Source organism: Bombus impatiens, unplaced genomic scaffold, assembly GCF_000188095.3.
Source record: "Bombus impatiens unplaced genomic scaffold, BIMP_2.2 scf_0203, whole genome shotgun sequence".
NCBI lineage: Eukaryota > Metazoa > Arthropoda > Insecta > Hymenoptera > Apidae > Bombus > Bombus impatiens.
In genome coordinates, this window is record NT_176622.1 from 745,917 (window position 1) to 769,276 (window position 23,360).

Here is a 23,360-nt window from a genome sequence, read left to right on the forward strand (position 1 = left end):
TTACTATAGTTTTAAAGAACTGGAATAGAAAGCATCGTGGAAATAGATAGTGGATTATAAAACGTACGAGAAAATTCATCACTGATCGATCGCTCGAAGGTAATTGTTTATTTTCATCTAGCAATATGAAAGCCGACGACGACGCACTACTTATGAGATAACCTAATGTCTATGCATTGCTCTCATTTAATATAAATCCATTTTATAAAATTATAGTGCCCCTTCTTCTTCTTTGATGAACTTCTTGATGTACACCACTGTATATGGAACCTTATAGACACACCACGTAACGAAATCACCAAGGGAACCACGAACGTGTTCGAGTAAAAATTCTAAAGATCCAGCGGACCAGTTGCGCATCGTTCGATATTTCGCAAGAAGCTGTAAAGAAGGTGGAAAGTTAGTAGGGACAGATCGATGGTGAAGAATTTGGTATCCGCGAACGTGTTCGCGTTTTGAGGCCGTCGCTAGCGAAGGGTGGCTAGGAGAGGGAGAAGGGGCACGTTATGGAAGTGGGGAGGGCTACGTTAAGGGGCGTCGGGGGCGGTGGTCGTCGTCGTTTCTACGCGCATGTTTCTTCTCCGCGAAACGGATCGATGCTGGAAATAGCTCGACCCGCAGGAGAGTACGAGGTGAGTCGGCTTCGCTTTCGGCAGGGCCTTCGCAGCTCTCCACGCCCGCTGTTTCCTGTTTTCCAGACCAAAGGGAAAACGTAACTCGTAGCTAGAGCCCACGGTCCGTCTTCTTCACGTTCCCGCGAGCTTCCCTCGTCACCCGGCGAACGTTATTCGCTGATTTCCTCTTCGACGTCGTTCTTCCTCTCTCCCCCTCCTCAGAGAGTCTCTCTCTAACTGGACACTCTTCTCTTCTTCGATCGTATTCGATATCTGCCACACTGGTATCAGTTCAATTTCATCCTCCGTCATCTTCTGTATCACTCTTCTTCCTTCTTCCGGTGCTCGTTCCTCCGAGTGTGTGCTTCGACGATTCATCTCACCGGCGACCAAAAGAAACACAGAGAAATCTCGACCGCGGGATGACTCGAAAAAAATGTGCGTCGTACCGATGTGGCTGACGAGGCTGGAATCGTAAGTACAACTAGCCGAAAGATTTTTCTCAAACGTAGGTGTATAGCGCCGCGAAAACCAGAGCGAAACGTGGCCGCCGTGACACGACACCTACGCTTCCTCCGATTGATCCGCGTTCTAATACGTTTCGCTTCGCTCGCCTGAACGATCTGCACTCTGAATTTTTAACACGTTCCTCTGCTTTGTCACAGTGACAGACAGACGTTATGGCCTCTCCACTTGTTTCTTTGCATCCTGGCTATTTCGTTTGCGGGGTTCGTCTGGCCGCTTTCACAGTTTCCTCGAGAAGGTTTCCGGTTGCGCCTCTCGAACAAAACACCTTAGATAGAATCGATCTAATCATAGACGGATGATCTTGAATGTCTCGTAGATGTCTTGTCTATCCTATAATCTCTAGAATATAGTAGAATCGATTGAACGCGAAGACTGTGTCATAGTGTTAGAGGTGGCAATGTCTAGGGAAACAAAGTGTCTCGGTATATCTACGACGGCTTTGGTACGTTCCAGGCCGATTTAATGAAAGACACGTAAACTAAAAAGAAGCATTTCGTGTACTATAATACGTAGAAATATTCTAGACCGATTGTGGCTTCGTACATAACGCTGACGCAGCAATGATAGTTGCTAAGACGATAATGAAGCTGCCCATTGAGAACTGACTTGGTCGATACGCCTCGCGTTTCCTCCTTTCTGTCATCCCTCGCGAATTTACCATCGGATACGTGCTTCGTGTTTCGATTATGCATCGGGCTTGTTACGTTCTCACATCCATTCGATGTTCACCTTTCGCTTTCCTCTTTGTAATCGAATTCTCCGTTTCAGCCTGGAGTCTCGATGGTGGACGCCTGGAATAGAATGGAGTAACGATTTGAAATCGAACGGTTGTCGAATTATATCGTCGTAAGACAGGTGATAAAACTGGTCGAGTATAGAGCATCGTCCGTGCCGGTATTACGCGTGCGCCTCGGTAAATCCGGTGGACAAATGTTCGGCATATTGCAGCAATGCTCTTCGCCGAAACTTTTATTCAATTACGTCAGAAACTCAAGCTACTCTCCTACGAAGAACAGATATCGTGCTCTATTGTTCTTCAACGACTTGCAATATGTATCGGTGCTCGTCGACTTGGCTCTTCTACGTTGTATCAAATAAGATTCTAAATATGCGCAATTGCCTCGTAGAGTGGATTTTATGGGACGGAATTTCTTGTTTTATACAGATCTTTATTTTCTTATTTTTGGAAACGTTATGTGGCGGAATGTTGTTGGGTAGAATATTATTGTACAACTGAGGAATAGTAGAATATCTATTTAACATATTTGTTGCCAGTGAAATATGATTACCCATCCATGGGTTTGCCATTTCTTCTTTTACTTTTCTTAATCCTTATGAATAGACTGTGAATGTTTATGCAATTTCGTGTTTTTTTATAAACGTTATGAAATGGAATATGCATAGAAATTTGTTTCACCGCTTAATTTTGTATACCAGTGAAGCTTATTTGAACATAGAATCTCGTTATAAATGGAACTGTATATTCTATTTAAAAAATCATGATTAATGTATATCTTCCCAAACTCGAGTGTATTATAATCTTTGACGTTACGCAATTGTGTTCACTGCTAAAATAAGAACAATCAAAATAATGTTTGCTTCAGTATGTTCTGTGAAAAGAATATTAATCGTGAATCCGAATTAACAAGAATGAAAATGCAATAATTGTATTAGCAGCATTAATTAAGTTAATGAATCAATGCCAGCGAATGTGTTAAGACCACGTACAGTGTTCGAGCATTGGAGCGACGCTGGATTTCATATGGGGTTTGAATTTTCTAAATATAAATCGGCACGCGCACCATTTTTCTCCTCTATTGGATTTCACTCCGCTAGACCCCTTCCTTAAATTTTTCAGTCGACAACTCAACCATATACCGTGACACTGTTCTCCATCCTGTAACCTAGAATCTACGAAAAACAAAATGTTAGCTATATCTCTTTCTAAACTGTGAGGTTAAGAGTCATAGAAAAAACATGTCAGATTTTGGAATTAAATTCAGGTTAAATTGTTCTCCACCTTGCAATGAAAATCTCTAAGACAAATTCTGGTAAATCTCTTTGTATATTTTTGATAATATTTCTAAAATTTTCAGGTTGAGTTGTTTCCCATCCTGTAAGCTAGAACCTTTGAAACAAATAGAATTTTTGATAAGTCTCTTCCTAAATTTTGAGGTTAAATCGTTCGCCATTCTGTAAGTTAGAATCTCTGGCACAGAAATAGAATTTTTGATAAGTCTGTCCTAAATTTTGAGGTTAAATTGAGCTTCAATTGTTTATCATCCCGTAAGTTAGAAATTCTGAAACACAAATCTTTGATAAGTCTATCTTTGATAAGTCTCTACCTAAGTTTTGAAGTTGAATCGTCCTCTATCCCATATGCTAGAATCTCCAAAACAGTAATACAATTTTTGATGAGTCTCTTGCTAAATTTTGAAATTAAATCATTTTCTATCCTGTAAGCTAGAAACAGTAATAAGATTTCTCACGTATCTCTATATCTAAATATATATTGAGGTTAAATCGAGGTTCGATTGTTCTCCATTCTGTAAGCTAGAGTTTCTAAAACAGAAATAGAATTTTTGGTAAATCTCTTCCCACATTTTGAGGTTAGGGGTCATAGAAGGAACTTCGTTTAAATAAATGATTGATACAGAGGTTTGATAGTAGCTGGTAATTAACTCTGGTAACAAGTGTTGCTGTCGATTCTGTGTGCAAAGGCACGAACGGCACTGGTCGATAATTTCTGTTCACCTGGTGACGCTGTTCGAACCAAATTTAATTATCTAGATGCCGGAGATAAGAATATACCTTATCGTGTCAGGCATTGAGATCATCTCACGATATTATCATCGATCGTTTCTTAAATTTAACGTTAACTTCATCGACCAGATCTTCGTTGATTGAAAATTGAAAAGCTATATGAAAAGCAAAGAATACAATCAATCGTCACGATCAAGTTCCACTGGGAAACGCTGAAAGTTTGAAAAGCTTATTTGCAGCAGGACGAAACTCTATGAAGGTCCCTTGCAATTCTTAAGATTTCATCTCAACTTTTTATTCTTTGGTGAAACTTTCGTTGGCTTTCAAGCTGGACTTTCGTTTAATTTAAGTTACGCCAGATCGTACCATAAGTAATTTTGTACTCACATGTGCAACTTCAAAACATAAAAGTACTTTATATCCGATTGCAATTAGATAGCGTTCAATATTTATCAATAATATCAAATATCAACGTTTATATTAAGACGTAAAAAAGTTTGTCGTACTTATCGGCAGATAATACCTTATCTGATCTTTTCTGGCGCTATTTTTACAATTTACCTCACTTATCATTTTTAATTTCTGCTTTCAGAAATTGTAAAATTGCGATGGAAAATATTCGGTTACCTCTTTGAGATTCAATTTTCTTGTATATTTTTTAATTGTTTATACTATCTGATTAAGGTGACGCATCTCAATTATATTATATTAAATGCTTTGTCAAATTTTGTTTAATGTGTATGGCTGATCATTCTGTTGATTAAAATACAGATATTTATACAAATTTATATTTTAACGAAGACGACTAAAAATATTGCAGATATGGGCATTCATTTGATTTATCGATTGTTGCAATACGTACTATATTTTGGATATTTTATATATTAACAATAATGATATTTATTTGTAATTAACAGCAAACTTTGTACGTGTATTTACATATTACAGACTATAGTAAAAGATGGAGTTAGGATAAAAAAATAACAATACTAGGTAACAAGATATGTTCATAGATAAATGCAACAGAAAGAAGAAGAAAATAAGATATAATATACAACAATGTTAAAAGATACGTATTTGATATATTATTTTTTCATATTATTGCTTATCAAAATTCCTCGATTTATAATCATCTTTCTTATCACATTTAATGCTATTAACGCTGTTCATGATCTTTCTAATTGTTAATTGTAAATTTCAGGAATTACCGTACCAAACTTTTCTATCTTAGAAATTCGAAGTCGAGAAATCAGATGCAAAATAGAGGAGCGGGATTATTTGTGGAATGACCTGATATCCTTCGTTCGATCGAATTAAACAGAACAGAATTCTCGTCTTCGTGGAGTCGTAGAACTAGAACAGTGGTCGTAGGTGAGATTGCCGATTTCTCAACCGTTATCGATTACAGTTTCCTGGGTTGCATGCAGGTGTACTCTAACGATGATATCGGTTTTAGTTGGGGTGAGCTGCGATAGTCGTTGAGTTTGTTAGCACACCAGCCTCGACACGACCACCCTGCGGTAATCTGGAGCACGTGCTCTCTCCTGCTCCCCCAATTATCGATGAAATTCTGTTTCGTACACTATGTCGGTCCCTTTTGCTCGTTGGTAACTCGTCGACTTGCGACGGTGTCGATTTAATTGCCATGTCGTTCGTCAATTGTGGTTCTCGGTTGTTTGCAAATTTCTTAAGTTCGAAGAACGTAATTTACTCTCTGATCTTGTCATTTCAAGTATTAATAATTCGTCAAGATATTGAGATGTACCAAATATGGTTAAAATCGTAATAAGAAAGATTGGAAGATATTAGGATCGAAATACTATTCCAATAATTTTCCAGATAAAGAAACGAAAATATAGGAGGATGAGATATTAGATTAAAATTCTACCTGTGTGCAGTTCTATTTGTGCATTTGTGTCCTAGTAATTGTAAAGTATGTTGCTACCTGTATTTACTTTATATTTATAATCATATTTATACTTTATATGTGTGAACAATTCTTGAAGTACCTAGTACAAAGATAGCGATTAAAATTAGGTATGATATAATGGAGGTTGGATGTATTCTAAAGTATTTCCTAAATTTGAGGTCCTCGACAGAGTTAAAGTACAAATAAAACCTAAATTCTACCAAACATTCGTAAGAATCTACAGACACTTAGTCCAATTATTCAATTATTTAAATAGTTGTAGCAAACAACTGTCTCTATATTTCTGGAAGAATAATCCCAATGCGTCGTTGGCAATTAAAATTATGGCACAGATGGACATCGTTGTCGAAAGATATATAGCTTACACTGATGTTAATTAAATTGCCCATTCGTAACGGATTAATATGCTAACTATGACTGTCGCGTAAGACTTTAAGCCTCTTATCAACGATATAGATCGTGGTGTACGCTCGACTAGCAAGGGATATTCGCGTGTTGCACAACTTTGTTCTATCTGTTTAGAAGATACGTAGTATCGCGTAAAAATATATGATCTTTTCAACCCACAACGTTCGTTTAGTATATGAGAACAGTTTTCTCCTCTCTGTTCATTAACTATTGGCAATAGAAATATATTTTTTGGAGTGGTTTTATGAAGAAGACACAATGTACTGAGATTTGAGATTAACTTCGGATAATCTCAGACCAGATACTTAATTTCAAGTTACAAAGCGGATAGATCTTTCATGTTATCTTCCAAAAGCGGTATTTTAAAAAGTTTTAGCCGATATTATACAATTACGTGTTGTTATGTCCTTGTAGTATTCCTTTAGGTATTTAGCGCTTTTTATTAATTATTAAAGCAACACATGTTCTTGGTTGGCTTTATCAAGTAGACGTAATGTGGCAAGATTTGGGACCACAGAAACCATATATTACACATTTATCGTTTAGTCAATTAGTATTTTATAGAAGAACGATGTTACGTGTACGCAACATCAGACGCAGAAAAGACGAGACACGAATGCGATTTCTATTATGTGATGATACAGACTCATTGACCTAAAACCAAGCACTGATAAAATATACAAGGAAAGAGACAAGATTTCTGGCATTTTCTCAGCAATACCGCTACGGAGGAGCGTTGTGAAAGGCCAACAGGAAGGGTAAAATGGTCACGGTTGTACGGTACTGCTGATCGATCGAACTGTTCTGGCAACGATCCCATTACGCGTACACGACCGTCCAAATCGAACGTTTCATTTTTATCAGACAGAGAGAAAAATTGCAGATAACGACAGCTTTGTCCTCCGTGAAACTCGACGGCCTTTGTCCTTCGTCTTTCTCGTTTCGATCCCATAACTATATATATATTCGAATCGATCTTATTTCAGGTCTGAGTCTAATTAGACTAAATCAGAGGATACAGTAGATGAAAGCGACGTGGCGAAGTGATAAAATCGGTTAATAGTCGAAGCTTACCGTTAAGCAAGCTAATGGTAACTGTACTAAGCGATTAGAAACGTATCAAGGACCATAAGGCTCGTAAAGACAGGCTGCTGCCCGACGCTGGTTTGTCTCCGATGTTGGTTTTCTCTTCTTTAAACTTCTTCGTGCATTTGTGCACATTGCTCTTGTGAACCATGTCATCTCTGCAAACATTCTATAGCCTTCTGTGGACAGTCCGCACGTGAAGAATTCAACGGTGACACGCTGCTCTTGCTTGAAATCCGTTATTTACATGCAACGAAGAGGAAGAAGAGAAAGAGTTACTACGAAGAAAGAGTTGTCCCACCGATATGTGGAATTTAAACGACCTACAGTCACTTGCAAAAGTCTACGTACATCGCTTAGATATAAATTGTTATGGTCGATAGTTACAGTACAAATCATTCTGTGACCAAATGCGTTTTCCATTTCTTTGCATTTAGTCGAACGCACAGAATTCATCAGGAGTATGTAGATTTTCGTACGACTGACTGAGTAAATCAGTTAATAATAACGTTGCTCGCGTCGTATACATCGATACGTGTACGACATCGTTTCGAGAGTTCGACGCGGAAAGATGAACGAGCGCATAGAGCGACGTGTTTCGCGGCGTGCACGCGTTAAAAAAGAAGTGGACGAATTTAGCACGGTTATAAAGAGCGACCGACTAAATAAAGATCGGTAGTGTGCAACAAGTATTCGAGGATTCGGCAAAGTAGCCTGAAACGTCGCGTGGGTGTTGTCGTTTCATTCGCGAGCACACGCATGTCACTCGCATCGCACGCTTCGCACTTGCAGCTTGCTGTTCGCGTTGCCCTCTTCCTGCACCGATCGATCGATCGTCGATGATACTCGACGATTGCATAGAACGCGTATAGAGTATTATTATAGTGTTGCTGCGACTACCCTTGGTCACTGTGGATCGTTTAGAATTGCACATAATGGCGAAATCTGCATGAAAGCACCTGTAATAATCGCGCGAATCTAAATCTTTTCTAATTGAAAATATCGTTCTCCTATGATTTCGTATCGCTATCGTTACAAAACCTAAGACCTTCTCCTAAAAAGAAAACACACGGAAAAAGGGTTTCTCGTGAGAAAAAGGTTTGAACACGTTCGCTACTGTTATCGATCGCGTTTTGTTTCTTGTATTTCTGTACAATATACTCGATGACCAGATACAGGCGAAGCTTACATTTGTATTCGTCGATTTTCAAAAAGCGAGTTACGAAAGTCTTCGTACTTCTTGTGATAAGACTATTATTATTCGCATTAAATTTTCCTATATGTATAGTTGGTAAAAGAAACGTGAAATTTCATTTCGATATTTCGGTATATAGCGTATATATTCTCCATCAAGGAAATGAAATTGAAGAGAAGATAAGATACTCGCGGAATATTAATATAATTTACAGTTTAAAATAACGTATGAAGTTGGAATCTGTTTTGGTACAAACGAGTATTCTATACGTTTATCGAGTCAACGTGAGCAAGATTTTTGTGAATGACTGTATACGTTGGTAGCGAACGTGCTAATAACCCATTGGCATGCACAGTTATTAAGCAGTCTGAGGAAGACTATAAGTATGATCCCCTCAGAAGCCAAACTAATCAACTCGACTCGTGTGAAACGATAAGTTGTATCGTGGCACAACCGACAGATAGATGATTCTAAATTCTGAGCTCAGCTTCAGAAGTAATATCCCTGTGGTATCGTCATCTTTCTCCATGAAGTTGATCAGCGTGGTTCTTGCATGGCGCGTACAACGTTTGGTTTGGCGTATAAATTCATAAAAATTCGTGTTACTATCGCTTGGCACCTTTCGTACAGATAGAGAAGAAAAAGGAAGCCGAAGGCGATAACGACGTTTAAGACGTTCGAAAAACACGGTGTGCCAATGGGTTAAAGCTTGAACCTTCGGAGGCAGACTAACGAAAAGTATGAATACCGATTGCAGAGGCCTCGCTTGTTCCACGGTAGCTCTTAGAGGATGCACAAGCTAGCCAAGGGCCTGAAGAAGAAGAAAAAGCCGAAGAAGGGCAAGAAGGGGGCAGAGGAGGACGAGTTCGACCCGGAGGAGCTCGAGCGTTACAGGCGCGAGCGGGCGGAAGCCCAGCAGAAAGCCGAGCAATCCGGCGAGCAGGCCAGCAACGCCAGCTCCGACGAGTGGAAGAAATTCGAGGCGTTGACGGCCGGAGTCGACTCGATCCTCAAGAAGACACAGGGAGATCTCGATCGTATAAAATCCACCTCCTTCTTCCAACGGAAGCCGCCGCTAGAAAACGAGAAGAAAGAGGAAGAAGAGGAGGACCAGGAAGATCCTGGTAAAAAGTTTTCTTCGAAGAAGTGGGTAGGTTTCGACGAGGAAGGTAATCCGATCGAAGGTGAACCACCGGACTTCGAGGGAAAGGGAAAAAAGAAAGAAGACAAGCCTCTGGTTAACGAGGACGGTCTCGTCGAACTTCCCGACGACGAGGATGAACACGAAGACTCCGCCGACGAAGACGTATTCGATACGACCTACGTTGACGTTCTGCAGAATATCGACGTTCAACTAGCTTACATTCCCGACAGTCCAACCGAGGAGGAGGCCGGCGACGACCCGTTCGACACTACAAACGCGGACAAAGTACTAAAAACAGTAGATAAGAAGGGGAACAGATTGGTCAGTTTAGGGAACGCGGTAGAGGTCCTCTCCGGAAGAGTCGATTACGTGAGTTCGTGCAAGATCACGAGAGGCAGGCGGCCTAGACTGCAACAAGATTTATTATTGGATGACTTCGAGGAATCTGAGCAGCTTGCGGAGAGTAGCAGCGTAGTCGCGGAGCCTGTGGACGCGACTAAGACTTTGCTGGACGACGACAGCGACCTTCCTGATATTCCTGTCGATCTTACGAAGCTTCCTCCGGTTCTACCAAGGCCAGTCAGCCCGGCTGTGCATCAAGAGAACGTTGCGGAGAACAAATCGTCTAACGGACCTTTGGATATTTCTGAGTTCGAAATATTGAAAGAGAAAACGATCTTAGAGGAGATTCCTGACTTGGACGACGCGGAGTTCGATTTAGACGCAGCGCCAGATGAGCCGGTACGTCTCGAGGAGGCTGACGATCCTTTCAAAACTAAGGAACCGGTGGCTGTAGACTTCCAAGCCGAGATAATAGAAGCAAGCTTCGAGGCAGCTACTTTCGTCGACGAAGAAGATCCGTTCGACACTACTTTCGCCGAGAATATTCTTCCTGGTAAGACAGAGTTAAAGTTCATCGAGAAAGAACTAGAGGAACTTCCTGTTTCAGAGGTGACGATATCCTTGACCGATCCAGCTGGATTGAACAGAGACTATGAGACAGGTTTGCTGAAAGAAGAGCTCAGAGCAAAGACCAGTAATTTGCAAGCTAAGAAGGATCTTCTAGGAGGATCTACAACCGATCTGAGTCAACTTGCGGAGGAACCTATAGCTCCGGTAGAAGATCTCAGCTACGTAGACCCTTTCGACACCTCTGCTATCAAAGAAATTCCTCCTGGAAAGACAGAGTTGAAGTTCCTCGAGAAAGAGTTGCTTGGTGAACAACCTAATCTTTCTAATTCTCTGGACGACGACGATTTCGATCCAAGAAAGGACGAGCAGCAGCCAGCTGTTCCGGTTGACATTACCGTATCCAAGCTACCGCCAAGGCCTCCTCTTCCAACAGCGTCTGTTAAACCAATCTTTCAGGTTGAATTCGAAGAAGAAGAAGATACTGGCGAGGTTGGCGACCGTGGACGAAGATCTTCGAGGCCAGAGGTGCTAGAACTAGCACCTTCGAAGACCGTTGCTTTCGAACTGCCTACACCATCCAAACGTCCAGACCTACTGACAACCACCGAAGAAGAGAAAGCTCTACCTTCGAAACCTCTGACACCTTATTATTCTCAGAAATCTATCGACGACTTGTTACCTATACAGGAGGAGGAAGCTGATGTGGATCCTTTCGATACCAGTTTCGTGGCCAAGGTAGCTCCCGGAAAGACAGAATTGAAGTTGATCGAGTCAGAATTGTTGAAACAGGAGTCAAAGTTACCTCATAGCCTGAGCGACCACGATTTTGATCCGCGAGCCGAAGGGGAACCTGTAAGAAGACAGAGCGATTTCACAGCTAGTTCTATCAGGCCGAACAATTTGAAAATCGCCGAGCTTCAGGACTCTGTGTTGAAGAAGTTCGAGGAACAGAGGAAACCGAAACTGCAGCAGAGGCAGGAGAGTTTGCTGGACGAGAAGATCGAGGTGGACGCGAAGCCTCTGACGCCAAGAATCGAGTCGAAGCCCATCGAAGAAGAAGAAGAGATTTCCTACAACGATCCTTTCGACACTTCTATCGCCACTAATATTCTTCCTGGTAAAGCGGAGCTGAAGATTCTCGAAAGCGAACTGCAGCAAATTCCCGGAGAGCTGCCCGTTCGTCCTGTTCCTATCGCATTCACAGCGATCATTAAAACTAGCATTCCGGAGGTTGATCCTGACTTTGATCCCAGAGCCGAGGAAAAGAAGGAAACAGCAGATTATTTGTGCATCGACGACCAAGATCCTGGAGCCAAAGTACTTACTCCTTTGCAGAACGACGACTTCGGTTTAGGAGAGGACGTGGATCCTTTCGACACCAGTTTCGCTACCTTGGGGCCAGGAAAAACTGAACTGAAGATACTCGAATCTGAATTAATGCAGGAATAGAAGATCTAATCTATCCTCCTTCTCTTCCCAGTAAAAGACTCTCTGCTAAGCGATCTGCGCAATTATATATTAGAAAGTACTGTACCAAAGAATATTTTAAGCAACGTTTAAGCTGGTCCATTAACCTTTCGATCGAGCAACATGGATTCCAAAGGTGGAAACCCTTTCTTGATGGACGACTACAGTGTCGAGTCCAACGACAGGAAAACTAGCCAACCGTCGAATCCTTTCCTCCAGGACTTCGCGGACACGGAAGCAGCCGCAGGAGGAGAGAATCCTTTCCTGAATTTTGCAGCAGACCAATCTTATCAATCAGCCATTACAGTCGACTCGACGAACCCTTTCGCTTCTTTCGCCACGGAGACCACTGCACCTAGCACTGGTTTCGAAGCTACTACTACCGACACTACGGCATCTAACATATTCTCTGGTCAATCCGCGAACATTTTTCAGACGACTGTCAGCGAGTCGAGCACGAATCTGTTCGACGCGCCGATCTCTACTCAAGCGACTGACGAACTTTTCGGTCAAGAGTTGCAGTCTGCACCTCCGCCGTCTCCGGTGGTGCCTGTGACGCCAGTTCAACCCAAAAATGGCAAGACTGCACCGTCGAGGCCGCCTCCACCGAGACCTCAACCACCGGCGCCTCCTAAAAACACCAAAGACTTGATCTTGTCGGTTACTGGAGCTATGGATGCTACTTCTAATCATCTCCTGGATCGATTACAGGTTCGTTATAGTGAGATAAATGATAATTATATACTTCGAGAACTTGAGCGTTGTCAGGATATTCCCCTGACTAATGAGTATCAGGGTCATTGGGTGTGACACGTACTATTCTGCATGATCATTTTTCAAATGAAAGAACATGTAGAGTTAGTTTCCATCGATTATTAATTATGAAAATTATGAAAGAGAGCAGTTATTTCCTTATAGCGACGGTTTACAGTTACAGTTTTTTTTATTTATTACCTGACTCAAACCTAGTGAAATTGTTAAAAGATGCGTGTTAAGAATATTTTGATATATACGTATCTTTCAAGTAGAAGCGTAGTTACTCAGGACATTGACCTTGACAACATAGACATATCAGCGAGAAGACCATTTTCCACATGCAGTTTCTTATGCAATTGTTAGGTAAAAATGATGTGTACCATCTTGTATATAAATCATTACCGGATAAATCAAAATCAAAATTGTTATCTGTCAAACTTTGGTTCGTTTCATCTTGATCGTTAATTGCAGGCAACAAGAACACCCAGTCCAACGTTAATGCACTCTCCATCGCCAACTCCGGAGCACAGTTTCGCCGACTTCCTGGACGTGGATTCGAACGTGCCAGACCTAATGTCCGACGACAGCAAAGTAGCAGAGCCATCGAAGAATCGTGACATCCTGGATCTCCTTGACGCACCTAATACAGAGACGACGACCACTACCATCTTCTCCACGTCGATAAACACCGAAGACGCCACCAGTTTGGTAACAGGAGTATCCTTGATCAGTGCCACTGGCCAGGACAATCCATTCGTCAGCATTACAGAGCAAGAGGCATCTCCTATTCAGGCTGAGGATGCCTTTAAGTCAGATTTCCCGGAAACTGCTTCTGTAACAAGTGAAAAGAGACCATCTATAGCGTCCACGACCGGAGTTGTTGGAAGCGACACGGAGAAAACTGGTATTGATTTAGATTTCGCTGCGGAATCCCCTGTTGTCTCAGAAACTATGCAATCGTCGACAGCTGGGGCTGAATTATTCGCTACCAGCGGCACTGAGCAATTGTCCACGATGACTACCGAGTCTGCGTTCTTTTCTGTTGCCGATACGATGTCTTCTGGACCATTTGGTACCATAGATACCACGGCCTCGCATTTCACGACATCCATGCAAACGCCTGGCACGCAACCTCTGTTCGCAAGCACGGAAATGAATGCGTCATCCGCTCAGTCCAATGGACCATTTGCTTCTGATTTACTTGGTGATTTCGAAGAACCTACGAAAGATATCAGTGGCATGACATCGACCAGTCCGACTCCGGGAGCTGAATTTCCCATCAGCGAAGCGTATAAGCCCGAAGAGCAGTTGGATAACTTTGCAGCAACTACGAAAGTTATCGAGGGTACCGGCGATGCGTTTGATATTTTTGCTTCGAAGTTTGATAAAGCTGCGGAGCAGGAAACCAACGCTGGAGATCCTTTCTTGGATGCCTTTGGTGGCGGGCCTACCGCCATGGACACGTCTAGCGATGGTAAAAGAATTTTCTTGTAATTTTCTGTAAGCTTGCGGATCAAATAATAAGTTTTTATGGATAGAAATTACACATATTTTCTTTTATGTATTGTATATTTAGATTTACATTTATTTGACTCTTTACTGTGTATTTAGTTTGGGGTGATTCGTCTGCGACCGGGTCAGAGACAGCAGTGACTGGATTTGGAGAGGCTGATGGGTTTGACTCGTTCCTGAGTATGACAGCACCACCACCAGAGACAAATGTAAAGAGAACCGACTCTGTAGATTCGGATGCGGGACCAGATTTCAGTGTATTCATTAAGTAAGCACCGATATATCAAATAACCAATTAATAAATATATAATAAATATCAAATAAATATTAATAAATATAAGTATCGTCGTTTGGCTAATGTATTTTGTACCCATAGACCAAAAGAGGATGATCAAGGCGGAGCAATCGAAGGAGGAGCTGTCCCCGTGCTAGCGCCACCACCAAAGAGTCCGCAAAACACAGCTTACACAGATACCTCACCACGATTCAATCCCTTCGACAAGTCAGGATTCGCACAGGACGCTATTCCCACTACGGAAACTGCTCAACCTGCTGAACTGACCAGGACAGATTCTCAGGTATTATAAACATCGTTTTTGAAAATTGAATCTCATAATCTTCATTCGACATTATACGTGCCTTTTTAAATATAAACTAAGCTGAAAATTCTTTGTTGTTAAAATACTCTATAACTACGTCTATGTTTCTGATAAAATTAATAAAACTAGTTGTTTATTATATGCATTACATTGTATAGTATATTGTATATTGTTATTTGCTTTTATCTGATACTAGGAAACTCCTCCGACTCCCCTATTTGACGAAGACGTTAGCCAACCTTTGGAAGACTTCCCAAGAGTGACGTACACCGGTGACGGCTGGGACATGCACCTGCGCCAACCTAACAAGAAAAAGATAACCGGTCAACGATTCTGGAAGAAGATCTTCATAAAACTGGTCTACCAAGGTGACAATCCTGTACTCCAGTTGTTTAACAGCAGAGAAGACAAGGATCCCTTCCAAGAATTACCTCTAGTTCCTTCTTACTCGATATCCGACATCGGGGCACAGCAATTTGACCAATACGGGAAAATATTCACGGTGAAGCTGCAATACATTTTCTACAAGGAACGACCTGGAGTACGACCTGGCCAGGTGACAAAGGCGGAAAGGATAACGAATAAACTCAGTCAATTTGCTGCGTATGCCATTCAGGGTGATTATCAGGGGGTGAAAGAATTTGGAAGCGATCTAAGGAAGCTCGGTCTTCCCGTGGAACACGCGCCACAGGTGCAATTTCTCTTTATATCGGAATTGTACAGCTTTTTGGAAATAGAGTTTATAACGTAGACAAGTGACAAAAATATAGAATGCTCACTAAGGTTCGATCTTAGATGCAATGTTCCATTTTCAACTGTTCAAGTTTCCAAACATTCGATGATTCGCATCTCTAAACTTTCGAACTAATAAAGTTTCAAATTTTCGAATTGTCAGATTTTCAAATGTTCTATTATGCAATGACGTGTTTTATATACGCATATATAAATTACGTATTTTTTGTACATTACTTCATTGCTTGTTCTTTAGTGGTTCCTTAATGGCGATCCTTAATGAGCTAATATTGAAAAATTTCAATTATTAAAATAAACCATAGAATTATTATCATTGAATGACTTCGGTCTTTTCTGTACAGATTTCTCAGTTATTCAAACTAGGTTCTCAACTCTACGAAGATATGAAGCAGTTCTCTTGCGCGATCGAGGAAGCTCTGTTCAGATTGCCGGCTCATCGAGATCGGGCGCTCAGCTATAAGACAGAAGACGTGCAGATTACGGTCGTGGATGAATTGTACGTGGAACAGAACGCGCAAGGTCAGGTCGAGAAGCAAATAGCGCGTGTTCGATTGTTCTTCTTGGGCTTCCTCTCTGGTAAGCTTTGGCCAACTGTTGACAATTATCGTCATATTACCATAGAAATTTCCAATAGAATTTCTAATTTATAGTCAATAGACACCAGGATTTCGTTTATCTGTCCTCGGAATTATTTTACCATAAAAGTACTTTCATTGAAATTTCATTACCTCAGGAATGCCTGACGTTGAATTGGGAATAAACGACATGTGGCGCCAAGGGAAAGAGGTAGTAGGCAGACATGATATAATTCCAGTGGTAACCGAAGAATGGATCCGTCTGGAGAACGTCGAGTTCCACTCCTGCGTTCAACAGGATGAATATGAAAAATCTAGAATTATAAAGTACGTCTTCAACGAGCAACGAACGATTTTTGAAAATAGCTTCTTGATAACCACTTATAAGACTCTATCTTGAAACGATAATAACAACAGCTACACTGCTGCTAACTAACGACTAATTGCAATTAACACCTGACTAACCCTTTTGAAGGTTCAAGCCACCGGATGCATGCTATATCGAACTTATGAGGTTCCGAGTAAGGCCTCCTAAAAACAGAGAGCTTCCTCTCCAGCTTAAAGCCGTAATGTGCGTTACCGGTAATAAGGTAATGTCACTTTTCATCCAGAAAATTTGCGCGCACCTCGACACTGCGTACGCTGCTTGTTCTTGTCGAATATCAATACTCGTTTCTGCTTTGGCAGTTTTAGGCCTCTGGTTCGACGCTTACCCTCTTTCTCTTTGACCTCGTTCTTTCATTATCAACAGGTAGAACTGAGGGCGGACATTCTGGTGCCGGGATTCGCGTCAAGAAAACTGGGCCAGGTGCCCTGCGAGGACGTGATGGTACGTTTCCCCATTCCAGAGTGCTGGATCTACCTGTTCAGGGTGGAGAAACACTTCAGATACGGATCCGTTAAGTCAGCTCATAGGAGAACAGGAAAGATCAAGGGTATCGAAAGATTTCTCGGTGCGGTTGATACTTTGGAACCTCAGCTGATGGAGGTGACGTCCGGTCAGGCAAAATACGAGCATCAACATCGCGCTATCGTTTGGAGAATGCCTAGGTTACCGAAAGAAGGCCAAGGTACCTTCTTTGTGATAGATGTTCAACCTTAATGTAGGCAGCCGGTTATTTTTATATTTTTTTCTACAATCCTTTCTAAGGAATTAAGAGCTTCAAACTGACTCGTACACGTCTTGAATAATAATTGTTTGCATTTTGGTTGTCTTAACTGAAGAGTTACTTTATCCTATAAAATACGAATGTAGAATAATATCGATGATATCATTGACAGGAGCATACACGACACACCAATTGATCTGTCGAATGGCCCTAACTTCCTATGATCAGATTCCCGAGAACTTAGCCGAGTACTGTTACGTGGAATTCACGATGCCAGCGACCCAAGTGTCTCACACGACAGCGAGAAGCGTTAGTTTTCAAAATCACGACAGCGACACTCCACCAGAGAAATACGTCAGGAATTTGTCGCGACACGAGTACAGGTACGATCCTCCGACAATAATAAATATTTTACATGTTAAACTTTCGCATTTACTTCGGGTTTCAATCGTATTTTTATTAGAATATCGCACTGGTATTTTAATTTTAAAATTGTAAGAGGTAAGAGGCAGACTTATCGTGCGTTTCCTCTATGCTCTACATATAGTACGCGACAAAAATTTACAACATACAGCTATACAAATATAATATATAAATAAAAAAATGATTATTACTCGTCGTATACCAGAGTTGGAATCGAGCATACGCAAGGAGAAGGTCCAGGCGCATACTTATCTGCGACCTACACACGAAAAATTCCGGAAACGACGCCGGAGACACAAGGAGAAGCTTCAGACGCTGGCGCGGAATCAGATTCCGATTCCTCCGATTAAATCCAAATCAGTCTTGCATAAGGTAACCTGTAACACGTACGGAATTTAAGGAGAATTACTTGTTAATGCTAAGGTATATACAGAAAGCGAAACGATGCCTGTGACTGGACGCGTGACGTTTCACGATTTGCAGCTCCGAATGAATGGACAATTTCCACGCGAGCAAGCGCAACACGTTATTGGAGTAATCGTAAAACCTAATAAAAAGCAATAGTGTATGTGACGTGCTCTGATAAAAAGTTAAGATTCGAGAAAGTCGATCTTGACCTTTTCATATTCTTTCACAGTCAAAAGTGTGCCCCTTTTTTTTATATTATATTAATAAAAATTGCAAATTTTCAAGTGGTTTTAATAACGAAGCAATGAAAGTTGGCAATTATTTATTACATCAATAAAAGTTACAAATTATCACCAAGTAATTTTAGTAATAGGTTATTCTCTTGTATTTCTCCACTATCAGCAAAGTTTTGAATTTTAATCAAATCTTTTGTACGCATGATGAAGTGATTGTACTTGGCAATATCGCACTGCAGAGTGCGCATATCTTTAAACGCGTTTATCTTAAAAACTCGTTTCTATACGTTAATCTCTTTTTACCAAAGCAAGTCACACATGAACCTTGATATCTTCGAACGCACATCGATACTAAGAAGATATAATCAGGATAAATGGTTCGCGTGGGTTAAATCGTTAGTGGCGGCTGCGATCCGTGAAACGCTAAACGTCGACGCGTGTTAAATATAACGCATAACAGTTAACGAAATGTATGTATGAAAGGAGTAATTTGTAAGGGAGGACAATACCGATTTTACGTTCAGTTTAGCTTGCTAAGTAGTAATGCGCACTCGCGGTGAAAGGCTTTGCTCTGCTTAAACTATTTCAAAGTCGGATTAGCGGATTATTAGTTATTGAAGAAATTTAGTAAATTGGGTATGTAAAATTGGTTAAACAGTATTTTTGTTATTTCATTCCATGGATTTATCCGATATAAAAATATCAAAATATATATTTTATTTGGAATATTTTATATTAATTTTGTTTATTCTAATTGCAGCAGTCGATATCTCCGAAGTGTTTTGCTTATTTCACGATTTTATCGTATCAACACGACGATCAGAGGACAATAATTGTTAATTAAGAAAGTCGTTATAACTTGGAAGAACCGTGCGATGCATATCTCATCGTTTGAGCTTGCAGATGATCTATATCAAATGTTATCTAGTCGTTTACCGAAAGGTAGTTTATTCAGATTAATCGTCGGTTATTAGACACGTAAGTAAATAACAATAAAAAAAGATGGTATCGACAATTTTTGCCAAGAGAGGTTAGGAGAGAAACGTATATTATTTGTAATTATAATAGTAAACGCGACGCATGGGAGATTACAGTTCATTAATCTAGTCTTTAATAACATTTTGTTCTTGTACGCGACGCGAGCTGCAAGAATATGTTCAAACGCTTTGCAAATCATATATACATAAGTCTTAGTGTGTAAGTTTTTGTTCGACGCTTTTTTTCTTTCCTATTTTTCCCCCCAAAAATTTCACCGTTGACGCGAGACGGTGGCTCGTCAAAGTATTCTGCGTAAAGCTGATAAGGCTAAATGAACAAAAAAAATCTATTTAACTATGTATAAGGTAGGATAAACAATGCGAAAGATGTTATTAATAATTTTACATAAGATGAACGAAGATCTAGACACGTAAGTTTCCGTTGAGATTTTGTCGATTTTTCGTTAGAAATTTTTCATCCTGCAAAGGAAATCGGAAGAGTCTATTCTAGTCCTTAGCTCATAAGACGATCGTATGACATGTCAGGTGTTGATTCACCGATCATACGTTATGTTAAGTCTATTTAGGTTAATGATAATCCTAATCAATTACGCGTAGAAAAATGTCTGCCGACATGCCAAGTAACGTATAGACAATTCGTGCTACTAATTAATATCGTCGGTTATATATAGATTGTCGCTCTGATCCGTGTCAATGCGAATATGAACGTATCAGGTTGTTCGAAAAATTCGTAGCGAAAGTTAAAAAAGATTTAACTAGAATTCGTCATTTGTAACTTCACGAGATTTTTCTTGAAAAATATTTCTTCTTTTGCTGGTGAATTCCATCAAATAGCTTTTGTGGGTTTTTAAAGTTTTTCATTTACTGTTTATGTCTTTCGAATAAGATTCGTAAAAATTACACTAAAAAAGTTTGTTCTATTAACGAATCTTTTGTATTTCTCTTTGATTCTATTTAGTATCCAACTTGAACCAGCAAGTGTTCAAACGTTTCGTTGTTTATTGTAGATTTACCAAATAAAAACGCTGTAAACTTTTCGAACAACCCGATATTATGCCTTATGTTTATACTATGTCTCAAACTTTCTTCAATGTATCCAATCAAGTACATCAATCAGACAATACCGTTTAATAGTGCCAGCAAATAATGTTCTCTTAAAACTAAAATATTAATATAACTAAGCAATTAATTGATCTACAAGACTGCATAGGTAAAAATGTTACATTGCGTACTTTGAAACAGTGCAAAGCTTTTCCACTTGCGGCGTGACGGTCTGTTTGCGTTGGTACATTAAATGGATCCCGAGAGGATTTTTTTCGGGAAAAATTCGTCTCGGGACCTGACGTTCCCAGCTCGTGATCTCAACTGCGTGTAATATCGTACTCTAGTGCGATATCCAAGAAGGCGATATCCAATTTATGTATTTAAAGGGAAAGGTTTATTTAAACACCTGATGCATGTATAGATATCTTAGGAAAGATATTCAAATTAGAGGTTATGTGTGATATCGGCAAGTCTATTGATGTTTGATAAGCGTGACTGTGAATGAATGAATGGATGAAAGCAAGGGGAAGCATGCAAATTTTTCGTCCCTGTGAGGAGGTCGTAAGTAAAATTTTAATCTTGGACAAAGCTAAAATTTATTTTATTTTCCTTGTAGCTATTTAGGTATTATTTTAAAAAGAATCATCCTTTATCAGTTATTAATCCAATGTTACAAAAATGTTCGATTTTATCGAATAAATCATCCTGTATTACCGAAAGACCTCTCGCTGAAGAACGATTAATTAATTATAATACACGTCAGAAAGAGTGCCTAAGTTCATAAAAGATAGTTACGCGTTTTGCGAAAGAAAATGAATTCTGTTGCCAATGTTGATTCGAAAAGGAATTAACGTTTACCATTTTGAAATGTTTGAGTTTTATAATTGTGTTCGACTTTTAACTAGTTTTCTTTTGAAATTATCACTGGGGATAGAATGCGTCGATAAGGTAGATTTCAATTTAATCTGTACGACCTCCATTCGTTGTTGCTCCAAAAAAATATCACTATCCCAGGTCAAACTTATTCGCGCATTTACATACATGTAATTATTAAGCTATGTAGATTTTAGATATAATCCTGTTAACTCGGCTCTCTAATGATTAATTGTAAAGGAGAAATTAGTAACGTCGTTGTTGTTCTTACAATTATTACTAAGTGAAAAAAATGAAACAAAATGTTCTGTACAGGTAAAGAGAGTCTGTAAAGATTACAGTTAATTGAGTCGTGCTAGGATCGGTAATTAATAGAATTTAGAAAGAACGTCCGTTGTAGTATGAAACGAGCAATGAAGGAACAGAAACCCCTTAAACTGCATTTTTACCTTCCCACGCCATTTTTGGCCACGATAGATCGACCGATGATTTCGTCCGTCGAGCTTTTTATCGAACGTTAAGGAGTAAATCTTTTATAACAGCTGAGAACTATTAATGTTATCAATCATACATACCATATTTATTTCATTTTATTTGTATCGTTTCTTGCAAATTTATGATCAATAAAATTTAAACATTTCAACCTCTTCACCAAACGCAATAACCTGCAATATCAACGAAGAACGGAGTCGAAAATAACGTCGATGATTTACAAAAAATAAAATACCTTAGCATTTTGAATACCCTATAAAAGCAAAGGCATGACTGTTTTAGTTTATATTCGTGTTTACTTATGTAGGTATGTAGCTTAATTAACATTTTAGAGATTCCGTTAATGGTTAGTGTGGTGTATCTACGAAGTTTGATCTCGAAAAGCACATGAAACGAGTATAAAGAAAAAAGTGTTTCGTTACGATTGTTGCGAATGATTTAACGATTGTTACGAATAATTTTGATTGGCATCAAATCTCGAAGTAGATATAAGGAGAAAGAAAAGATCGAGAGTGCGAAAACATTCCCTAAAGAAATTGAGATATAAAGTACCTCTAATCTCCGATCTGTAATTTATAAATATATAAATATACATATAAATATAAATATATACATATATATATATATATACAGGTACACATGTATGTAATGTCGTAATGTGTAATTATACGTGTACGTATGAATTGTAATTGTAATCTAATAGTAACCAATTGTGGTGTAGACAAGTGACAAAGAAGAAAGGAAAAGATGATTAGGGCAAGTTTGCTCTTTGATATATATGTATTATAATTTCGTAAACACACACACACACACGCGCGCACACACACACACACCCACACACACACACGCAAGGAACGAGAAAATGAAAATTTTCGAGGAAATAGAAACAAGTGTAATACTGTTAGCTAATGGTATTATTGATAAATTCTATGTATCAATAAATAATATAACATTGTTTAAGGGACGAAATTGGGTTAACTAGAAGTCGATTATTTTATAAGAATCTCATTATTGAGTCTACCATTTACCGGCTGAAATTACACTAATACCGATAACACTCAATTTTTTAAAGTCTTTTTTTAAATTTAGTATCACCACAAATTTTTCGTCAAGAAATGTCTATTCATCATTAAATTTTATCCATCCTCATTAAATTTTTATCCATTTGTTAGTAATTGCTCATTATATCTCGATTGAAAATGAGGCGTCTCTTTATGGTGTCATCGTGATTATTCAATATGTTGGTATATAAGTATTTATAATATCATTGAATTATAGATACGCATTTCGCAATGTGTGTTAAAAATTCTCTTTCTATTGCGTTAATCAATTTCCTTTTCCCTTGACACTGAAATTCTTAACGCGTTCTAATTGAATTGTTTCATTGAGAATACATTAGCATTAAACACCTGCGATCATAAACAGACAGCATAAAATCTCATAAATTCCACGAATAATGTTAGATATTCATCAATCAAATATTTTTTATTTGCCATGTTATTTTAATTCAACAGTACAATGCTGCAATACTATTC

General features: G+C 39.4%; 1 protein-coding gene across 1 annotated transcript; it reads left to right on the top strand.

Annotated features, from left to right (window-relative positions):
* Nucleotides 1-638: 638 nt before the first annotated feature.
* LOC100748521 (protein stoned-B) lies at nucleotides 639-22,821 on the top strand. Its single transcript, XM_033319663.1, has 13 exons — nucleotides 639-1,088; nucleotides 9,282-12,026; nucleotides 12,141-12,758; nucleotides 13,275-14,277; nucleotides 14,415-14,583; nucleotides 14,692-14,893; nucleotides 15,111-15,605; nucleotides 16,009-16,243; nucleotides 16,401-16,569; nucleotides 16,718-16,832; nucleotides 16,994-17,312; nucleotides 17,524-17,734; nucleotides 17,980-22,821. The coding sequence occupies exons 2-13, from the start codon at nucleotides 9,315-9,317 to the stop codon at nucleotides 18,122-18,124; spliced, it is 6,393 nt and encodes a 2,130-aa protein (XP_033175554.1). The 5' UTR covers nucleotides 639-1,088; nucleotides 9,282-9,314; the 3' UTR covers nucleotides 18,125-22,821.
* The last annotated feature ends 539 nt before the right edge of the window (nucleotides 22,822-23,360 follow it).

Coding starts and splice junctions, on each gene's coding strand:
- LOC100748521 (XM_033319663.1), top strand. CDS start 9,315: ATGCACAAGCTAGCCAAGGGCCTGAAGAAGAAGAAAAAGCCGAAGAAG. Junction 16,244..16,400: donor CTTCTTGGGCTTCCTCTCTG/GTAAGCTTTGGC, acceptor TCATTACCTCAG/GAATGCCTGACGTTGAATTG. Junction 16,570..16,717: donor GAAAAATCTAGAATTATAAA/GTACGTCTTCAA, acceptor ACCCTTTTGAAG/GTTCAAGCCACCGGATGCAT.